The 16,392-nt window shown below is 50.5% G+C and overlaps 1 protein-coding gene across 3 annotated transcripts in view; it reads left to right on the top strand.

The window, feature by feature from the left end:
- Positions 1 to 16,392, top strand: part of LOC110536594 (MAGUK p55 subfamily member 7) — a 292,189-nt gene that overhangs the window by 246,508 nt on the left and 29,289 nt on the right. For all 3 annotated transcript variants that reach the window (XM_036935251.1, XM_036935252.1, XM_036935250.1), the window contains 2 exons: positions 6,934 to 7,104; positions 14,978 to 15,058. In XM_036935251.1, the coding sequence (XP_036791146.1) occupies positions 6,934 to 7,104; positions 14,978 to 15,058 (252 nt within the window). The remainder of the gene's footprint in view (positions 1 to 6,933; positions 7,105 to 14,977; positions 15,059 to 16,392) is intronic.

Raw genomic sequence — 16,392 nt, 5'->3', positions numbered from 1 at the left:
GGAGTGCACTACCTTTGACCAGGGCCATAGGCCTCTGGTCCAAAGTAGTGCACTATTATAGGGAATAGTGTGCCATTTGGAATATGCACAGTGTCTATCAGCGCTTCTTCTACTGCAGTTAGAAACTCCAGGCTCAGATGGGAGACATCTTTCTTTTTTCTTTTTTTTAAGGAATTTGTACACTTGATCTAAATAGTTAGGAAACCAGAGTGGAGATGGGTAGGTGGGAGAGACAGTGGGAAGGATGGATGCTGGGATTGAACGCCAGTCTTCCAGTCGTATGTGATGAGACACACCATCATTACCATTCCACCTCAGGATCTGCACAAGACATTGACTTAGGCCTGTGTGTTTTTGCGTACATTAAACTTGCACGGTTTCTTTTCCAGACACCGCAGCAAAGTTTCACAGGATGTTACATCAGCACAGTGAGCAGTTTAGAGTTCCCTGTTTGTGAAGGCCCCTGGGTGCTGAATGTCCTACACCACGGCTGTTAGATATTATCCCGCTGGAAAACGGGCTTGCAGGAGCCCACTGGCAGTTTAGAGTTCCCTGTTTGTGAAGGCCCCTGGGTGCTGAATGTCCTACACCACGGCTGTTAGATATTATCCCGCTGGAAAACGGGCTTGCAGGAGCCCACTGGCAGTTTAGAGTTCCCTGTTTGTGAAGGCCCCTGGGTGCTGAATGTCCTACACCACGGCTGTTAGATATTATCCCGCTGGAAAACGGGCTTGCAGGAGCCCACTGGCAGTTTAGAGTTCCCTGTTTGTGAAGGCCCCTGGGTGCTGAATGTCCTACACCACGGCTGTTAGATATTATCCCGCTGGAAAACGGGCTTGCAGGAGCCCACTGGCAGTTTAGAGTTCCCTGTTTGTGAAGGCCCCTGGGTGCTGAATGTCCTACACCACGGCTGTTAGATATTATCCCGCTGGAAAACGGGCTTGCAGGAGCACACTGGCAGTTTCCAGGCAGGTGTGTGTGTGGTGGCAGCGCGTGTCTTCTACTGTTTACTCTGTGGCTCGATATGCCCCTTCTTTTTCTGTTGGAGGTTCTCTTGGAATGGAAGGGCTTGACTCCGTCTACACGTTATTGTGTGTGTCTTACAGTAGTACGGGCCACTGGCAGTTATCCAGTCACGGTCAAGTGCACGCCATTAAAACGTGCGTGTGTGTGTGTCCTGAGCAAGGAAAATGTCTCCATATCCGAGCTCTTTGTCACGGTAGGGGGATACAAGAGAGTACGATTACATCCAGGGTCAAGGGTTAGGAGCCAGCTGAACAATGAGTTAAAACCACAGTCTTTTTTAGCTCGACCCCATCATAATTAGGACCACTGTTGCCATGCATAGCTAACATTCCTGATTTACCAGCATGCCTTCTATTGGCCCTAGCTATTGGCAACCCGACTGTTAATCAGGACTGTACAGTAACACACAGACCGGCCACACACACAGACACACTTCCCTGCTCTAACAGTAACACACAGACACACTTCCTTGCTCTAACAGTAACACACAGACACACTTCCTTGCTCTAACAGTAACACACAGACACACTTCCTTGCTCTAACAGTAACACACAGACACACTTCCTTGCTCTAACAGTAACACACAGACACACTTCCTTGCTCTAACAGTAACACACAGACACACTTCCCTGCTCTAACAGTAACACAGACACACTTCCCTGCTCTAACAGTAACACACAGACACACAGACACACTTCCCTGCTCTAACAGTAACACACAGACACACAGACACACTTCCCTGCTCTAACAGTAACACACAGACACACTTCCCTGCTCTAACAGTAACACACAGACACACTTCCCTGCTCTAACAGTAACACACACACACACTTCCCTGCTCTAACGGTAACACACACACACTTCCCTGCTCTAACGGTAACACACAGACACACTTCCCTGCTCTAACTGTAACACACAGACACACTTCCCTGCTCTAACAGTAACACACAGACACACTTCCCTGCTCTAACAGTAACACACAGACACACTTCCTTGCTCTAACAGTAACACACAGACACACTTCCCTGCTCTAACTGTAACACACAGACACACTTCCCTGCTCTAACAGTAACACACAGACACACTTCCCTGCTCTAACAGTAACACACAGACACACTTCCCTGCTCTAACAGTAACACACAGACACACAGACACACAGACACACTTCCCTGCTCTAACAGTAACACACAGACACACAGACACACTTCCCTGCTCTAACAGTAACACACAGACACACTTCCCTGCTCTAACGGTAACACACACACACTTCCCTGCTCTAACGGTAACACACAGACACACAGACACACTTCCCTGCTCTAACAGTAACACACACACACTTCCCTGCTCTAACGGTAACACACAGACATACTTCCCTGCTCTAACGGTAACACACACACACTTCCCTGCTCTAACGGTAACACACACACACTTCCCTGCTCTAACGGTAACACACAGACACACTTCCCTGCTCTAACGGTAACACACAGACACACTTCCCTGCTCTAACGGTAACACCCAGACACACTTCCCTGCTCTAACGGTAACACACAGACACACTTCCCTGCTCAAACGGTAACACACAGACACACTTCCCTGCTCAAACGGTAACACACAGACACACTTCCCTGCTCTAACGGTAACACACAGACACACTTCCCTGCTCTAACGGTAACACACAGACACCCAGACACACTTCCCTGCTCTAACGGTAACACACAGACACACTTCCCTGCTCTAACGGTAACACACAGACACACTTCCCTGCTCAAACGGTAACACAACCCCTCTGTACTGTAACAGTAACACAACCCCTCTGTACTGTAACACAACCCCTCTGTACGGTAACACAACCCCTCTGTACTGTAAAACAACCCCTCTGTACTGTAACACAACCCCTCTGTACTGTAACGGTAACACAACCCCTCTGTACTGTAACGGTAACACAACTCCTCTGTACTGTAACGGTAACACAACCCCTCTGTACTGTAACGGTAACACAACCCCTCTGTACTGTAACACAACCCCTCTGTACTGTAACACAACCCCTCTGTACTGTAACACAACCCCTCTGTACTGTAACACAACCCCTCTGTACTGTAACGGTAACACAACCCCTCTGTACTGTAACGGTAACACAACCCCTCTGTACTGTAACGGTAACACAACTCCTCTGTACTGTAACGGTAACACAACCCCTCTGTACTGTAACGGTAACACAACCCCTCTGTACTGTAACACAACCCCTCTGTACTGTAACACAACCCCTCTGTACTGTAACGGTAACACAACCCCTCTGTACTGTAACGGTAACACAACCCCTCTGTACTGTAACACAACCCCTCTGTACTGTAAAACAACCCCTCTGTACTGTAACGGTAACACAACCCCTCTGTACTGTAACGGTAACACAACCCCTCTGTACTGTAACACAACCCCTCTGTACTGTAACACAACCCCTCTGTACTGTAACGGTAACACAACCCCTCTGTACTGTAACGGTAACACAACCCCTCTGTACTGTAACGGTAACACAACCCCTCTGTACTGTAACACAACCCCTCTGTACTGTAACGGTAACACAACCCCTCTGTACTGTAACGGTAACACAACCCCTCTGTACTGTAACACAACCCCTCTGTACTGTAACGGTAACACAACCCCTCTGTACTGTAACACAACTCCTCTGTACTGTAACGGTAACACAACCCCTCTGTACTGTAACGGTAACACAACCCCTCTGTACTGTAACACAACCCCTCTGTACTGTAACACAACCCCTCTGTACTGTAACGGTAACACAACCCCTCTGTACTGTAACGGTAACACAACCCCTCTGTACTGTAACACAACCCCTCTGTACTGTAAAACAACCCCTCTGTACTGTAACGGTAACACAACCCCTCTGTACTGTAACGGTAACACAACCCCTCTGTACTGTAACACAACCCCTCTGTACTGTAACACAACCCCTCTGTACTGTAACGGTAACACAACCCCTCTGTACTGTAACGGTAACACAACCCCTCTGTACTGTAACGGTAACACAACCCCTCTGTACTGTAACACAACCCCTCTGTACTGTAACGGTAACACAACCCCTCTGTACTGTAACGGTAACACAACCCCTCTGTACTGTAACACAACCCCTCTGTACTGTAACGGTAACACAACCCCTCTGTACTGTAACACAACTCCTCTGTACTGTAACGGTAACACAACCCCTCTGTACTGTAACGGTAACACAACCCCTCTGTACTGTAACACAACCCCTCTGTACTGTAACAGTAACACAGACATGACAACGAGACGCTGGTCCGGGTTCAGACCAGGAAGGTTGAGTCATTAATTTATTTCATTCGGGTTAAATAGATTTCTAGCCCTCTCTCTGGGCTCGCCTAATTCTGTCTCCATGGAGATGATGATGCTCGCCCTGCGTGCATGCGTGTGTGCGTGCGTTTTGTCTCGCTCCTTTGATTGATTTGTCTTTATCCTCGGGTAGAGGAGTTGGGGGTTAGTTATTTTGTGTTATTTGGATGGAGCTGTCTAGAAGGGTTGAAGTGATGTTGAAGGGCCAGGGATTACAGAGGGCCCTTCAACAACAGGAACAGAGCTGTGTATTGACTGGCTGCAGCTGGGCCTGGTAATGAAACGCCGTGCACCTGCCTCCCTGAAGGAAAACAAAGAGATTCCCTCTGACAGAGCCAATGAAATGCTGGCGGCTTCTGGGCTCCGAAAGGCCCCCTAATCGAATGGAACAACCCGTACTGCAGCATCACGCTAATCAGACCACAGTATTAGAGCGATCCAGAGGGGTGGCGGAACCTGCCCTGGAATGTCCAAGACCCTATTTCCTATATAGTGCACTACTTTAGACCAGGACCCAACAGGACAACCTTAGTTAATATTTTCCACCCTGCAACGGCTTAGTAACAGCACTGCTATGATGTTAACCGTTAATAATGATGACACTGTGCATGGCTTGCTGTTACAGTAATGTTGCGAGCAGCAGCGTATTCTATTCAGTGCGTCCTTTCCACTGTGGCGAGCAGGCGGCTCGTTCTTTCTGGCTGGTGTTCGGTCAGAGCAGTGGGTGTGTTGAATGAGAAGGAAACACCGCAGGAGAAGTGGCACAGACAACACAGTGCTCACCCGGAACGCGCTGTCCTGCCCGCAGTGGAACAGTCTGCCCTGAACGTTAGCTGTAACACAATATCCCAACGCTAGGGTTCACACACGCACTCAGACACACATACACGTTCTCTCTCTCTCTCTCTCTCTCTCTCTCTCTCTCTCTCTCTCTCTCTCTCTCTCTCTCTCTCTCTCTCTCTCTCTCTCTCTCTCTCTCTCTCTCTCTCTCTCTCTCTCTCTCTCTCTCTCTCTCTCTCTCTCTCATTGTGACATGCCTTAATACCTTAGCCATACACACATGGGTTATTGTGCTGAAGCCGTATGTTTGACGTGTTTCATTTCTTACACAGCGTAGGTCTCCATCTCCTGTCCCTTATTAAGTGACTGTTTGGAAAAGAACAGACTCCCGAGACCGTAGCTATACTCTCTCTCTCTCTTTCTCGTGGCACATCTGCACAGTGCTCGCCTGCCGCTCGCCTCGCGGTTTCTCTATGTTGTGGAAAGTATTAAAGGATTGGATCAGGGCTTCTCTCTCTCTCTCCAGTGTATAATTTTAATGCTGCCTTAATCTTGGCCATCTTGCATCATAACGCTGGGTTCATTCATCACTGTTTAAAAGAAACAGAAAGAGAGCCCTTCTGCCGTGTGTAGGAACGGGATATTAGCGAAGTGTCCACGGTCCTCGGTTTGCGGATTTTGGTTTAACTGTCTGTCATAAATCTGAAACTGTGCTCTTCAAGTTAGGGATACGTTTCTCTCCGTTTGGTACTGCCTTAGTGTATTCAGACCAGACCCTTTGTTTGGGTCAATTTATGACGCTTGTCATGTTTGATTGGTTTATGGTGCGCTGCATGTCCATGGAATGCAACCACCACACATACTTCCTTACACACGCACTCACACACACACACCACCTACTGTACCAAAGAAGTCTGAGAAGAATGACAAATGCTTGACTGGTACTTGTGTCAACTGGACAAGCATGAAGCAACTACCAGTAAATTCACATAGCAGCAGTAAATTACATGAAAAAATGCCAGTCGCCTTCACTCATCCCGCCCACCTGCCATTTTTGATTCTCTCTTTACCTCCTGTTCCCCTCTACAGGAGGTCAGAGGTCAATGTGCTTAAAACGGACCATTCAGGTTCAAAAGGCTCAGATGAATCACATCTATGGTTTGCATCCCAAATGGCAACCTATTCTCTATATAATGCCTATAGGGCTCTGGTCAAAAGTAGTGCACTACATTGGGAATAGGGTGCCATTTGAGACCCGTACTGTAACATTAAGAGAGAAATTACATAAGAGGTAGCTAGATGACATAAACTGAGGCTGGGAGGAGAATGACAACGTGGCAATAATGTTTTCATGGTCTCTAGAAGACAAAAGTGTTCAGACGACATTACATATGAACCTTATGAGCTGTTACTCACTGACCAAACACTTTCCCTGGATCTAGGTGCATCTCAACTAGCGACCTATCCCCTATATAGAGCAATAGCTTTGACAGGGCCCAGGGAAATGGTTTGGCTTAGCGTTCACTACTCCTACCTACTGCACAGATATCACTCTCAATGTGTTTCATATGAAGGGCTGCTCTACATAAAGCCAGACCTGATAGATATTGAAGCGCTCGTATATGAGCATCGGCAGGCATTTTGTGCAGATTCAAATGTACTTGCATGTACTGTATACACTGTCAACTTTACCCCTTACAGTGACTCAGCTTTCTCTCCCTCCTTTTCTCTCTCTCTCTCTTCTCGCTCTCTGATTTGTAGCTGGTTTTCGCCGGAGTTTCCGCCTCAGCAGGCGAGACAAGAAGACCAACAAGTCCATGTATGAGTGTAAGAAGAGTGAGCAGTACGACATGGCTGACGTGGCCACCTACGAGGAGGTGACTCCCCACCGCAGGCAAAGCGGGGCCAAGCACAGGCTGGTGGTCCTCGTCGGTGAGTAACACACACACACCATGATAGAGCGGGGGGACTGGGCTGGTGGTCCTCGTCGGTGAGTAACACACACACACCATGAAGGAGCGGGGGGACTGGGCTGGTGGTCCTCGTCGGTGAGTAACACACACACCATGATAGAGCGGGGGGACTGGGCTGGTGGTCCTCGTCGGTGAGTAACACACACACACCATGATAGAGCGGGGGGACTGGGCTGGTGGTCCTCGTCGGTGAGTAACACACACACACCATGATAGAGCGGGGGGACTGGGCTGGTGGTCCTCGTCGGTGAGTAACACACACACCATGATAGAGCGGGGGGACTGGGCTGGTGGTCCTCGTCGGTGAATAACACACACACACACGACATGGTAGAGCTGGACCAAGCTGCTGTCGTAGTCGGTGAGTAACTGACTACTGCAACCATGGGACACTGGGGATTGCTGAGCTGTTGGTCTTGGCCAGGCTGAAGCCATCGTTTAAGTCTAAAACTGGTTTCTCCATAGAGAGAGCGTGTGGCGCTAGAGTCAAGAGTTCCAGACCCGGAGGTGGCTCAGCCTTGCCCTCACACAGCCGTAACCCAGAAACATGCTCCCGGCCACACGCAAGCCCCCTTAACTTTTAAAGCCCTGGTGGAAAATGACAGCACAGGGCTGGCGGGCTGGGGATTCCTTCCTATTTAGTGCTTTTCATTAACAGCACCGTGCTCAGCTCTAAATTTTCCTTTTTTTTTACTTGACAGAATTGTTAACACTTGCCTTTAAGGCTGGTATTACAAAGTCCTCCAGAAGGCTGATGAAGTGCCAAAATCTTGAAATGAAGTTAGCTTTGTTTTTATTCCTTCTTGTGTAGTTTAGAGAAAGCATTGTGCCAACGAATGGTGGACCAATACCGTTAAGCCCAGGTGCACCAGAATTAAAACCTGAATATAAATATTGGAACTATTATTGCAAATGACACGAATAATGAATGTATTCCTCACACGCTGCTTTGTCTTCTCAAGGTTAACAGTGCTACTGATCGGTGCAGCTGCATGTGAATCATTCTTCATTCTGCCGATATCGCTGGCTTTCTATTTAATGCTCTTATTAAGAGAAGAGAAAGTGAGGCTTGTGTTGCAGTGCGTCTGTTTTAGCATGATTGACCAGGCCTCGGTACGGTGAAACGCAGTGGTATGGACTTCATCATAGCGTGTTGCTAATTAGCTGGCCCATTTTCTTGCCAGGCAGAATGTCAGGCTGTGCAACCCAGCGGATGCCACGGCCTCTCTCTCTCTCGCTCTCTCTCTCGCTCTCTCTCTCTCGCTCTCTCTCTCGCTCTCTCTCTCGCTCTCGCTCTCTCTCTCGCGCTCTCTCGCTCTCTCTCGCTCTCTCTCTCTCGCTCTCTCTCTCGCTCTCTCTCTCTCTCTCGCTCTCTCTCTCGCTCTCTCTCGCTCTCTCTCTCGCTCTCTCTCTCGCGCTCTCGCTCTCTCTCTCGCTCTCTCGCTCTCTCTCTCACTCTCTCGCTCGCTCTCGCTCTCTCTCTCGCTCTCGCTCTCTCTCGCTCTCTCTCTACAATGCACATAACCCCTCCTCTGTCACACTAATGTAAATATTTTCAATTCACTTCTGTAATTTGGACGACAACCTATGGACAATTTCACACCTAATGAAGAGAAAGGCCAAGGAAAGATCTGTTTTATGTTTCCTGTTTCTCTCTGGAGTGCTCTCACTTTTTCTTATTATGAGGACTCTCTCCCTCTTTCTCACTCTCCTGCCATCTCTTTCTCACTCTCCCGCCATCTTTCTCTCTCTCTCTCTCCCTCCCGCCATCTCGCTCTCCCTCCTGCCATCTCTTTCTCCTCTCTCTCCCTCTCCCTCCCACCATCTCTTTCTCTCGCTCTCCCTCGCTCTCCTTCCCGCCATCTCGCTCTCCCTACCACCATCTCTCTCTCCTCTCTCTCTCTCCCTCTCCCTCCCTCCAACCATCTCTTTCTCTCCCTCCCACCATCTCTCCTCTCTCCCTCTGCCTCCCTGCGTCTCTTTCTCCGTTGTAAACGTCAGGCGCCTAGTGGTCCAGGAGAATGTGAAGTGGGTGTGTAGATCCTCCAAAGAGAACCAGGCATCCTGTGCTTTTCCTTGGCCCCCTTTCCTCACTCCTCTTTCCACTCCACTCACATACACACACATACACTCACATACATTCACATACACTCACATACACTCACATACACTCACATGCACTCACATACACTCACATACACTCACATACACTCACATACACACACATACACTCACATTCACATACACATACACACACATACACATACACACACATACATTCACATACACACACATACACACACACTCACATACACTCACATACACACACGTACACTCACATACACTCACATACACTCACATATACACACACACATACACTCACATACACTCACATACACACACGTATACTCACACATATACACACACGTACACTCACGTACACACACGTACACACACGTACACTCACATATAAACACACAGACACTCAGACACTCAGACACTCAGACACACAGACACTCACAGACACTCACAGACACTCACAGACACTCACAGACACTCACTCACAGACACGCACTCACAGACACGCACTCACAGACACGCACTCACAGACACGCACTCACAGACACGCACTCACAGACACGCACTCACAGACACGCACTCACAGACACGCACTCAGACACACGCACTCAGACACACGCACTCACAGACACGCACTCACAGACACGCACTCACATACACTCACTCAAATACACCCACATACACTCACATACACTCACATACACACACACATACACACATACACTCACATACACACACATACACACACACACGTACACTCACGTACACACACATACACTCACATACACACACGTACACTCACATATACACACGTACACTCACATATACACACACATACACACATACACTCACATACACTCACATACACACACATACACTCACATACACTCACATACACACACATACACTCACTCACATAAACACACATACACCCACTCACATAAACACACATACACCAGCATACACACACATACACTCGCATACACTCACATACACTCACATACACTCACACTCACATACACACACATACACTCACTCACATAAACACACATACACTCACTCACATAAACACACAGACACTCACAGACACTCACAGACACTCACAGACACTCACAGACACGCACTCACAGACACGCACTCACAGACACGCACTCACAGACACGCACTCACAGACACGCACTCACAGACATGCACTCACAGACACGCACTCACAGACACGCACTTACACACACATCACTCAAATACACTCACATACACCCACATACACCCACACACACCCACATACACTCATACATACACTCACATACACTCACATACACTCACATACACTCACATACACCCACATACACCAGCATACACACACATACACCAGCATACACCAGCATACACCAGCATACACACACATACACCAGCATACACACACATACACTCACATACACACACAACAAAGATCACTGGAGTGTCCAACGTCCCTCTAGTTGTTTATCCATCTACGTGGATGAAAAGGAATGTAAAAATGATCTCCAACAAACAAAGTAGACCCTGTACTCTCCTCACTCTTATTAGAATGAATGTGGACCACAGAGAGATCGGATTTCAAAAGATGAAACAATATGTTTATCTGTTTTTATAAATTTGTATTGGTTTCCAGGCATGGTTCAAAGTAGGGTGAAATGGCCTTAGGATAGTGTTCCACATATAGTTGTTATCATAGCCTTGTTGGACTCAACAGTGCAGGGTTAAGGTCTGGTTGGAGGAGGCTGAAGTTACCCTTGTCTGGCTGGCTGGGTGGTGGAGGTTGGATAGGACTCACAGCGTCCACATCGCCCCTCCTCTCCCCCTCAGCTCTAACGCTATGTGATGTGCTCTGCGTTTGGCCTGGAAGTTATTAAGCTCCAGATATTAAAGGCTGTTTCTCTAATGAGGGCAGTAATGCAGTCTGACACTTTTACTGGCACTGCAACCTGCCTGAGGAGAGGAGGGCAAGAGCACCGACCCACCACACCGCGCTCCCTCCCAGAGGAGGGAGAGAGCACCGACCCACCACACCGCGCTCCCTCCCAGAGGAGGGAGAGAGCACCGACCCACCACACCGCGCTCCCTCCCAGAGGAGGGAGAGAGCACCGACCCACCACACCGCGCTCCCTCCCAGAGGAGGGAGAGAGCACCGACCCACCACACCGCGCTCCCTCCCAGAGGAGGGAGAGAGACTCAATATAACACAATACACTACCAATCAAGTATAATTCAGAAACAGTTGCAAAGAAATATGCTTTTTTATGATGCCATTTTGTTTTATAAGGTCAACATTGTATTGGAGATAGTTAAAAACAAACAATGCACAAAAGAACAAGCCTGTTTGTTTCTGCTAGTTCACAACGTCCCACCCCAGTGTGTTCTTTACCCCAGGTTATATGGGCCTCACAGGCAGCGTGTGTGTTGTCCTCCACCGTACATCAGACGCAGAGGTAGGGAGAGGCTGTGTCCCAAATGGCACCTTATTCCCTTCCCTCTGTAGTGCACTACTTTTGACCAGTGCCCAGTAGCACTATATAGGGCAAAGTGTGACATTTAGGACACAGCCAGAGAAAGAGCGAGACCGAGAGAACGCCTGCTGGCGAGGGAACGATGTAGAAGGTGAGAATAGTTTAATGAGAGCTGTAAAAGTGTAAGGGAGCGTGGGCCGTTTGTCATCCCACGGCGAGGTGCTCGTGGCTGGGTCTGACGCCGCCGGGAAGAAGGGCCAACAACCACTGAAACGGCTGCTCCGCTCTGCCTCCCGACAAACAACGTGCTTGAACTAAAAACTATTCCCTATGGTGCCTGGTGTGAAGTAGTGCGGTGTAAAGTAGTGCACTATAAAGGGAATAGGGTGCCATTTAGGCCACTAGACTTGTGGCTGGGAGCAGCCTGCTCCTCTGTCTTGATGTTACTTCGCTCCAGCGCCTTTAACACCTACAACAACACGCTGGAGCACCGCTGACACGCACGTCCTTCTTTAAACAGCACAGTCACATTCCTTGTGGTCTCTCGAAACACATTTTAAAAGTGAAATCCGTTTCCTGATCTTAATAAATCAACACGGAGGAGAGGGTCAAGACCCCATTTGGACTTGTTCTCTGAAAACTCTCCTGAAAGATTGATTGCTGTCTTCACGCGGCCATGTGCTGTTTATGTGAGACGGCGACCGCAGTTCGCTTTTCCCCCCACATTTTTTGGGGTCTTTTTTTACATGGAGAGTGGAGGACACTGAATGTGCTGAGGAAACAGCTTTTATCACTTACAGGGACCTTGTGATGGAGAGGACATGTGTGGCCGAGCGCTAAACTGCTGTAGGGCTGTCTCAAATGGCACGCGCGTGTGTGTGTACTTGTCCTGGAGAGAGACTTTATCCTTCAGGAAGAGACTCTGCTCTCTCTCTCTGTTCCTATCTCACACACACACACTTAAAGGCAGTCTTTGTTCACACCTGTTTATCAGAGCAGCTTAAAATCTCTCTGAAAGGACGGACAGGAGGTGAAAGGTGAACACACCAGATAGGACAGACAGACAGACAGACATGATGACTAATGTCTAACAGTACAGCATTTGTGTTCAACCTCCGCTTATAACCCAAACCTCCCTCTTTTTCCAACTCCTCCACACCACTGAGTGAACTCAATGTCCATTTGTTGTAGATGGCGGCCTGCTAGACACATTTGCCTGCAAAAATTAATTTCCAATAGGGCCCGATGCATTCGTAGCGCCTGTCCAGTACGACAAGCATGTCAGGAATTCCATCAACCCTGCCTTTTTGCCATTCTACAGGCAGATTGTCGGGAGCTGTGGGGCTTCCTGCCGCTGTAACGCTTCTAGAACCAGGGGCGTGGAACCTTGTACTTCCGTAATTGATTCTTGTCCACACTACTTGAAGACATCGATACAAAGTCAGTTTGAATTAGCCTCATATATCAGCCTGGTCACTCCTGCTGATGTTATATGCTATAGGTTTCTGGCTGGAGACGAGGGGGGAGGGGGGGGGGGGGGGGGGGGGGGGGGGGGGCCTGGGAGAGGGGAGAGCCTGGGAGAGGGGAGAGGAGGGAGCGCCAGCGTTTGTGTTTTGGAAAAGTTGCAAGGATCTCGAGCCGCAGACCTATCAATAGCGCATTACTTCTCCCTCTCTCTCCCTCTCCCCCCTCCCTCCAGTAGATGTGATGGAAAACCCAGCTGCCCACTGAGATGGATCCTTGTTGATTTTTCAGGCTGTTCAGGGAAACACAACAAAGTGCTCTTTAGGCCTGTTGGTGCTGCACTCCTCCCACTCCCTCACTCCTCTCCTCCTCCCACTCCCTCACTCCTCTCCTCCTTTTCTCCTCCTCCCACTCCCTCACTCCTCTCCTCCCTTTCTCCTCCTCCCACTCCCTCACTCCTCTCCTCCCTTTCTCCTCCTCCCACTCCCTCACTCCTCTCCTCCCTTTCTCCTCCTCCCACTCCCTCACTCCTCTCCTCCCTTTCTCCTCCTCCCACTCCCTCATTCCCCTCCTCCCTTTCTCCTCCTCCCACTCCCTCACTCCTCTCCTCCACCACCGTCTCACTCCTCTCCTCCTCCCACTCCCTCACTCCTCTCCTCCACCACCATCTCACTCCTCTCCTCCACCACCATCTCACTCCTCTCCTCCTCCCACTCCCTCACTCCTCTCCTCCTCCCACTCCCTCACTCCTCTCCTCCACCACCGTCTCACTCCTCTCCTCCACCACCGTCTCACCCCTCTCCTCCTCCCACTCCCTCACTCCTCTCCTCCACCACCGTCTCACTCCTCTCCTCCTCCCACTCCCTCACTCCTCTCCTCCCACTCTTCTCCTCCTCCCAGTCCCCTCCTCCTCCCACTCTTCAATCCTCTTCTCCTCCCACTCTTCTCCTCCTCCCACTCCTCTCCTCCTCCCACTCCCTCACTCCTCTACCTCCTCTCACTCCCTCCCTCATATCCTTTCCTCCTCCTCTCACTCCTCCTCCTCTCACTCCCTCACTCATCTCCTCCTTTTCTCCTCCTCCCTCACTCCTCTCCTCCTCCCTCTCCCCTCCTCCTCCCACTCCCTCACTCATCTCCTCCTCCCACTCCCTAACTTCTCTCACTCCTCTCCTCCTCCCACTCCGTGACTCCTCTCCTCCTTTTCTCCTCCTCTCACTCCTCTCCTCCTCTCACTCCCTCACTCCCTCACTCCTCTTCTCCTCCCACTCCCTCACTCCTCTCCTCCTCCCTCCCACTCCCTTCCTCCTCCCACTCCCTCACTCCTCTCCTCCTCCCTCCCACTCCCCTGCCTCTACCTCTCCCTCACTCCTCTCCTCCTTTTCTCCTCCTCTCACTACACCTCAGTCATATTTACAGTAGTGAGAGCACAGAGGTCTCAGTCAGTGACTTTCACAGTCTGGCCCTCTCAGTTCCAAGCATGGATGGACTTAGCCAAGGTGTGTGTGTTTGTGTGTGTGTATGCACTTGTGTGTGTGTGCCTGGGTCTGTAAACACCATCACACATTTATCAGTGTCTCTCATTGGCGTATGGGATGGAAACAATTCCGCTCTGCTGCGTCCCATCCTGGACCAGACCTGGCCTCCACACTGTCTTGCTCCTCTGGCCCGGCCTCTATCTCCTCGCCCACCTTTGTTAAGGGGAGGCGGTGATGAATGCATGACTGATGTTGCTTTAATGATGCTTTAACTCTCTCCGTCCTACTTTCTCTCTCGCTTTCACTCTCTCTCTATCGCTCTCTCTAGGTCCCACAGGGGTAGGTCTGAATGAGCTGAAAAGGAAACTGCTGATCTCTGACCCCCAACACTTCAGTGTGACCGTGCCACGTAAGTCTACCTGACCCGTACACTAGACCAGACTGTGTCTAATGGAGACTGAACCTGTCTCCCAGACCAGGAGGGAGTCGTGGACTGTGTGTCTAATGGAGACTGAACCTCTCTCCCAGACCAGGAGGGAGTCGTGGACTGTGTTGGGGGGGTGTGTCTAATGGAGACTGAACCTCTCTCCCAGACCAGGAGGGAGTCGTGGACTGTGCTGGGGGGGAGGGGGAGGGGGGGTGTCTAATGGAGACTGAACCTCTCTCCCAGACCAGGAAGGAGTCGTGGACTGTGTTGGGGGGGTGTGTGTCTAATGGAGACTGAACCTCTCTCCCAGACCAGGAGGGAGTCGTGGACTGTGTTGGGGGGTGTGTGTCTAATGGAGACTGAACCTCTCTCCCAGACCAGGAGGGAGTCGTGGACTGTGTTGGGGGGGGGGGGTCTAATGGAGACTGAACCTCTCTCCCAGACCAGGAGGGAGTCGTGGACTGTGTTGGGGGGGGGGGGGGGTGTCTAATGGAGACTGAACCTCTCTCCCAGACCAGGAGGGGGTCGTGGACTGTGTTGGGGGGGGGTGTGTGTCTAATGGAGACTGAACCTGTCTCCCAGACCAGGAGGGAGTCGTGGATTGTGTTGGGGGGTGTGTGTCTAATGGAGACTGAACCTCTCTCCCAGACCAGGAGGGGGTCGTGGACTGTGTTGGGGGGGGGGGGGGGGGGGGGGTGTGTCTAATGGAGACTGAACCTGTCTCCCAGACCAGGAGGGAGTCGTGGACTGTGTTGGGGGGTGTGTGTCTAATGGAGCCTGAACCTCTCTCCCAGACCAGGAGGGAGTCGTGGACTGTGTTGGGGGGTGTGTGTCTAATGGAGACTGAACCTCTCTCCCAGACCAGGAAGGAGTCGTGGACTGTGTTGGGGGGGTGTGTGTCTAATGGAGACTGAACCTCTCTCCCAGACCAGGAGGGAGTCGTGGACTGTGCTGGGGGGGAGGGGGAGGGTGGGTGTCTAATGGAGACTGAACCTCTCTCCCAGACCAGGAAGGAGTCGTGGACTGTGTTGGGGGGGTGTGTGTCTAATGGAGACTGAACCTCTCTCCCAGACCAGGAGGGAGTCGTGGACTGTGCTGGGGGGGAGGGGGAGGGGGGGTGTCTAATGGAGACTGAACCTCTCTCCCAGACCAGGAGGGAGTCGTGGACTGCGTTGGGGGGTGTGTGTCTAATGGAGACTGAACCTCTCTCCCAGACCAGGAGGGAGTCGTGGACTGTGTTGGGGGGGGGGGGTGTGTCTAATGGAGACTGAACCTCTCTCCCAGACCAGGAGGGGGTCGTGGACTGTGTTGGGGGG

This window comes from Oncorhynchus mykiss, chromosome 11 (genome assembly GCF_013265735.2).
Source record: "Oncorhynchus mykiss isolate Arlee chromosome 11, USDA_OmykA_1.1, whole genome shotgun sequence".
Classification (NCBI taxonomy): Eukaryota; Metazoa; Chordata; class Actinopteri; order Salmoniformes; family Salmonidae; genus Oncorhynchus; species Oncorhynchus mykiss.
Note: the sequence above shows the minus strand (reverse complement) of the source record. Positions and strands in the feature narration are given on the sequence as shown.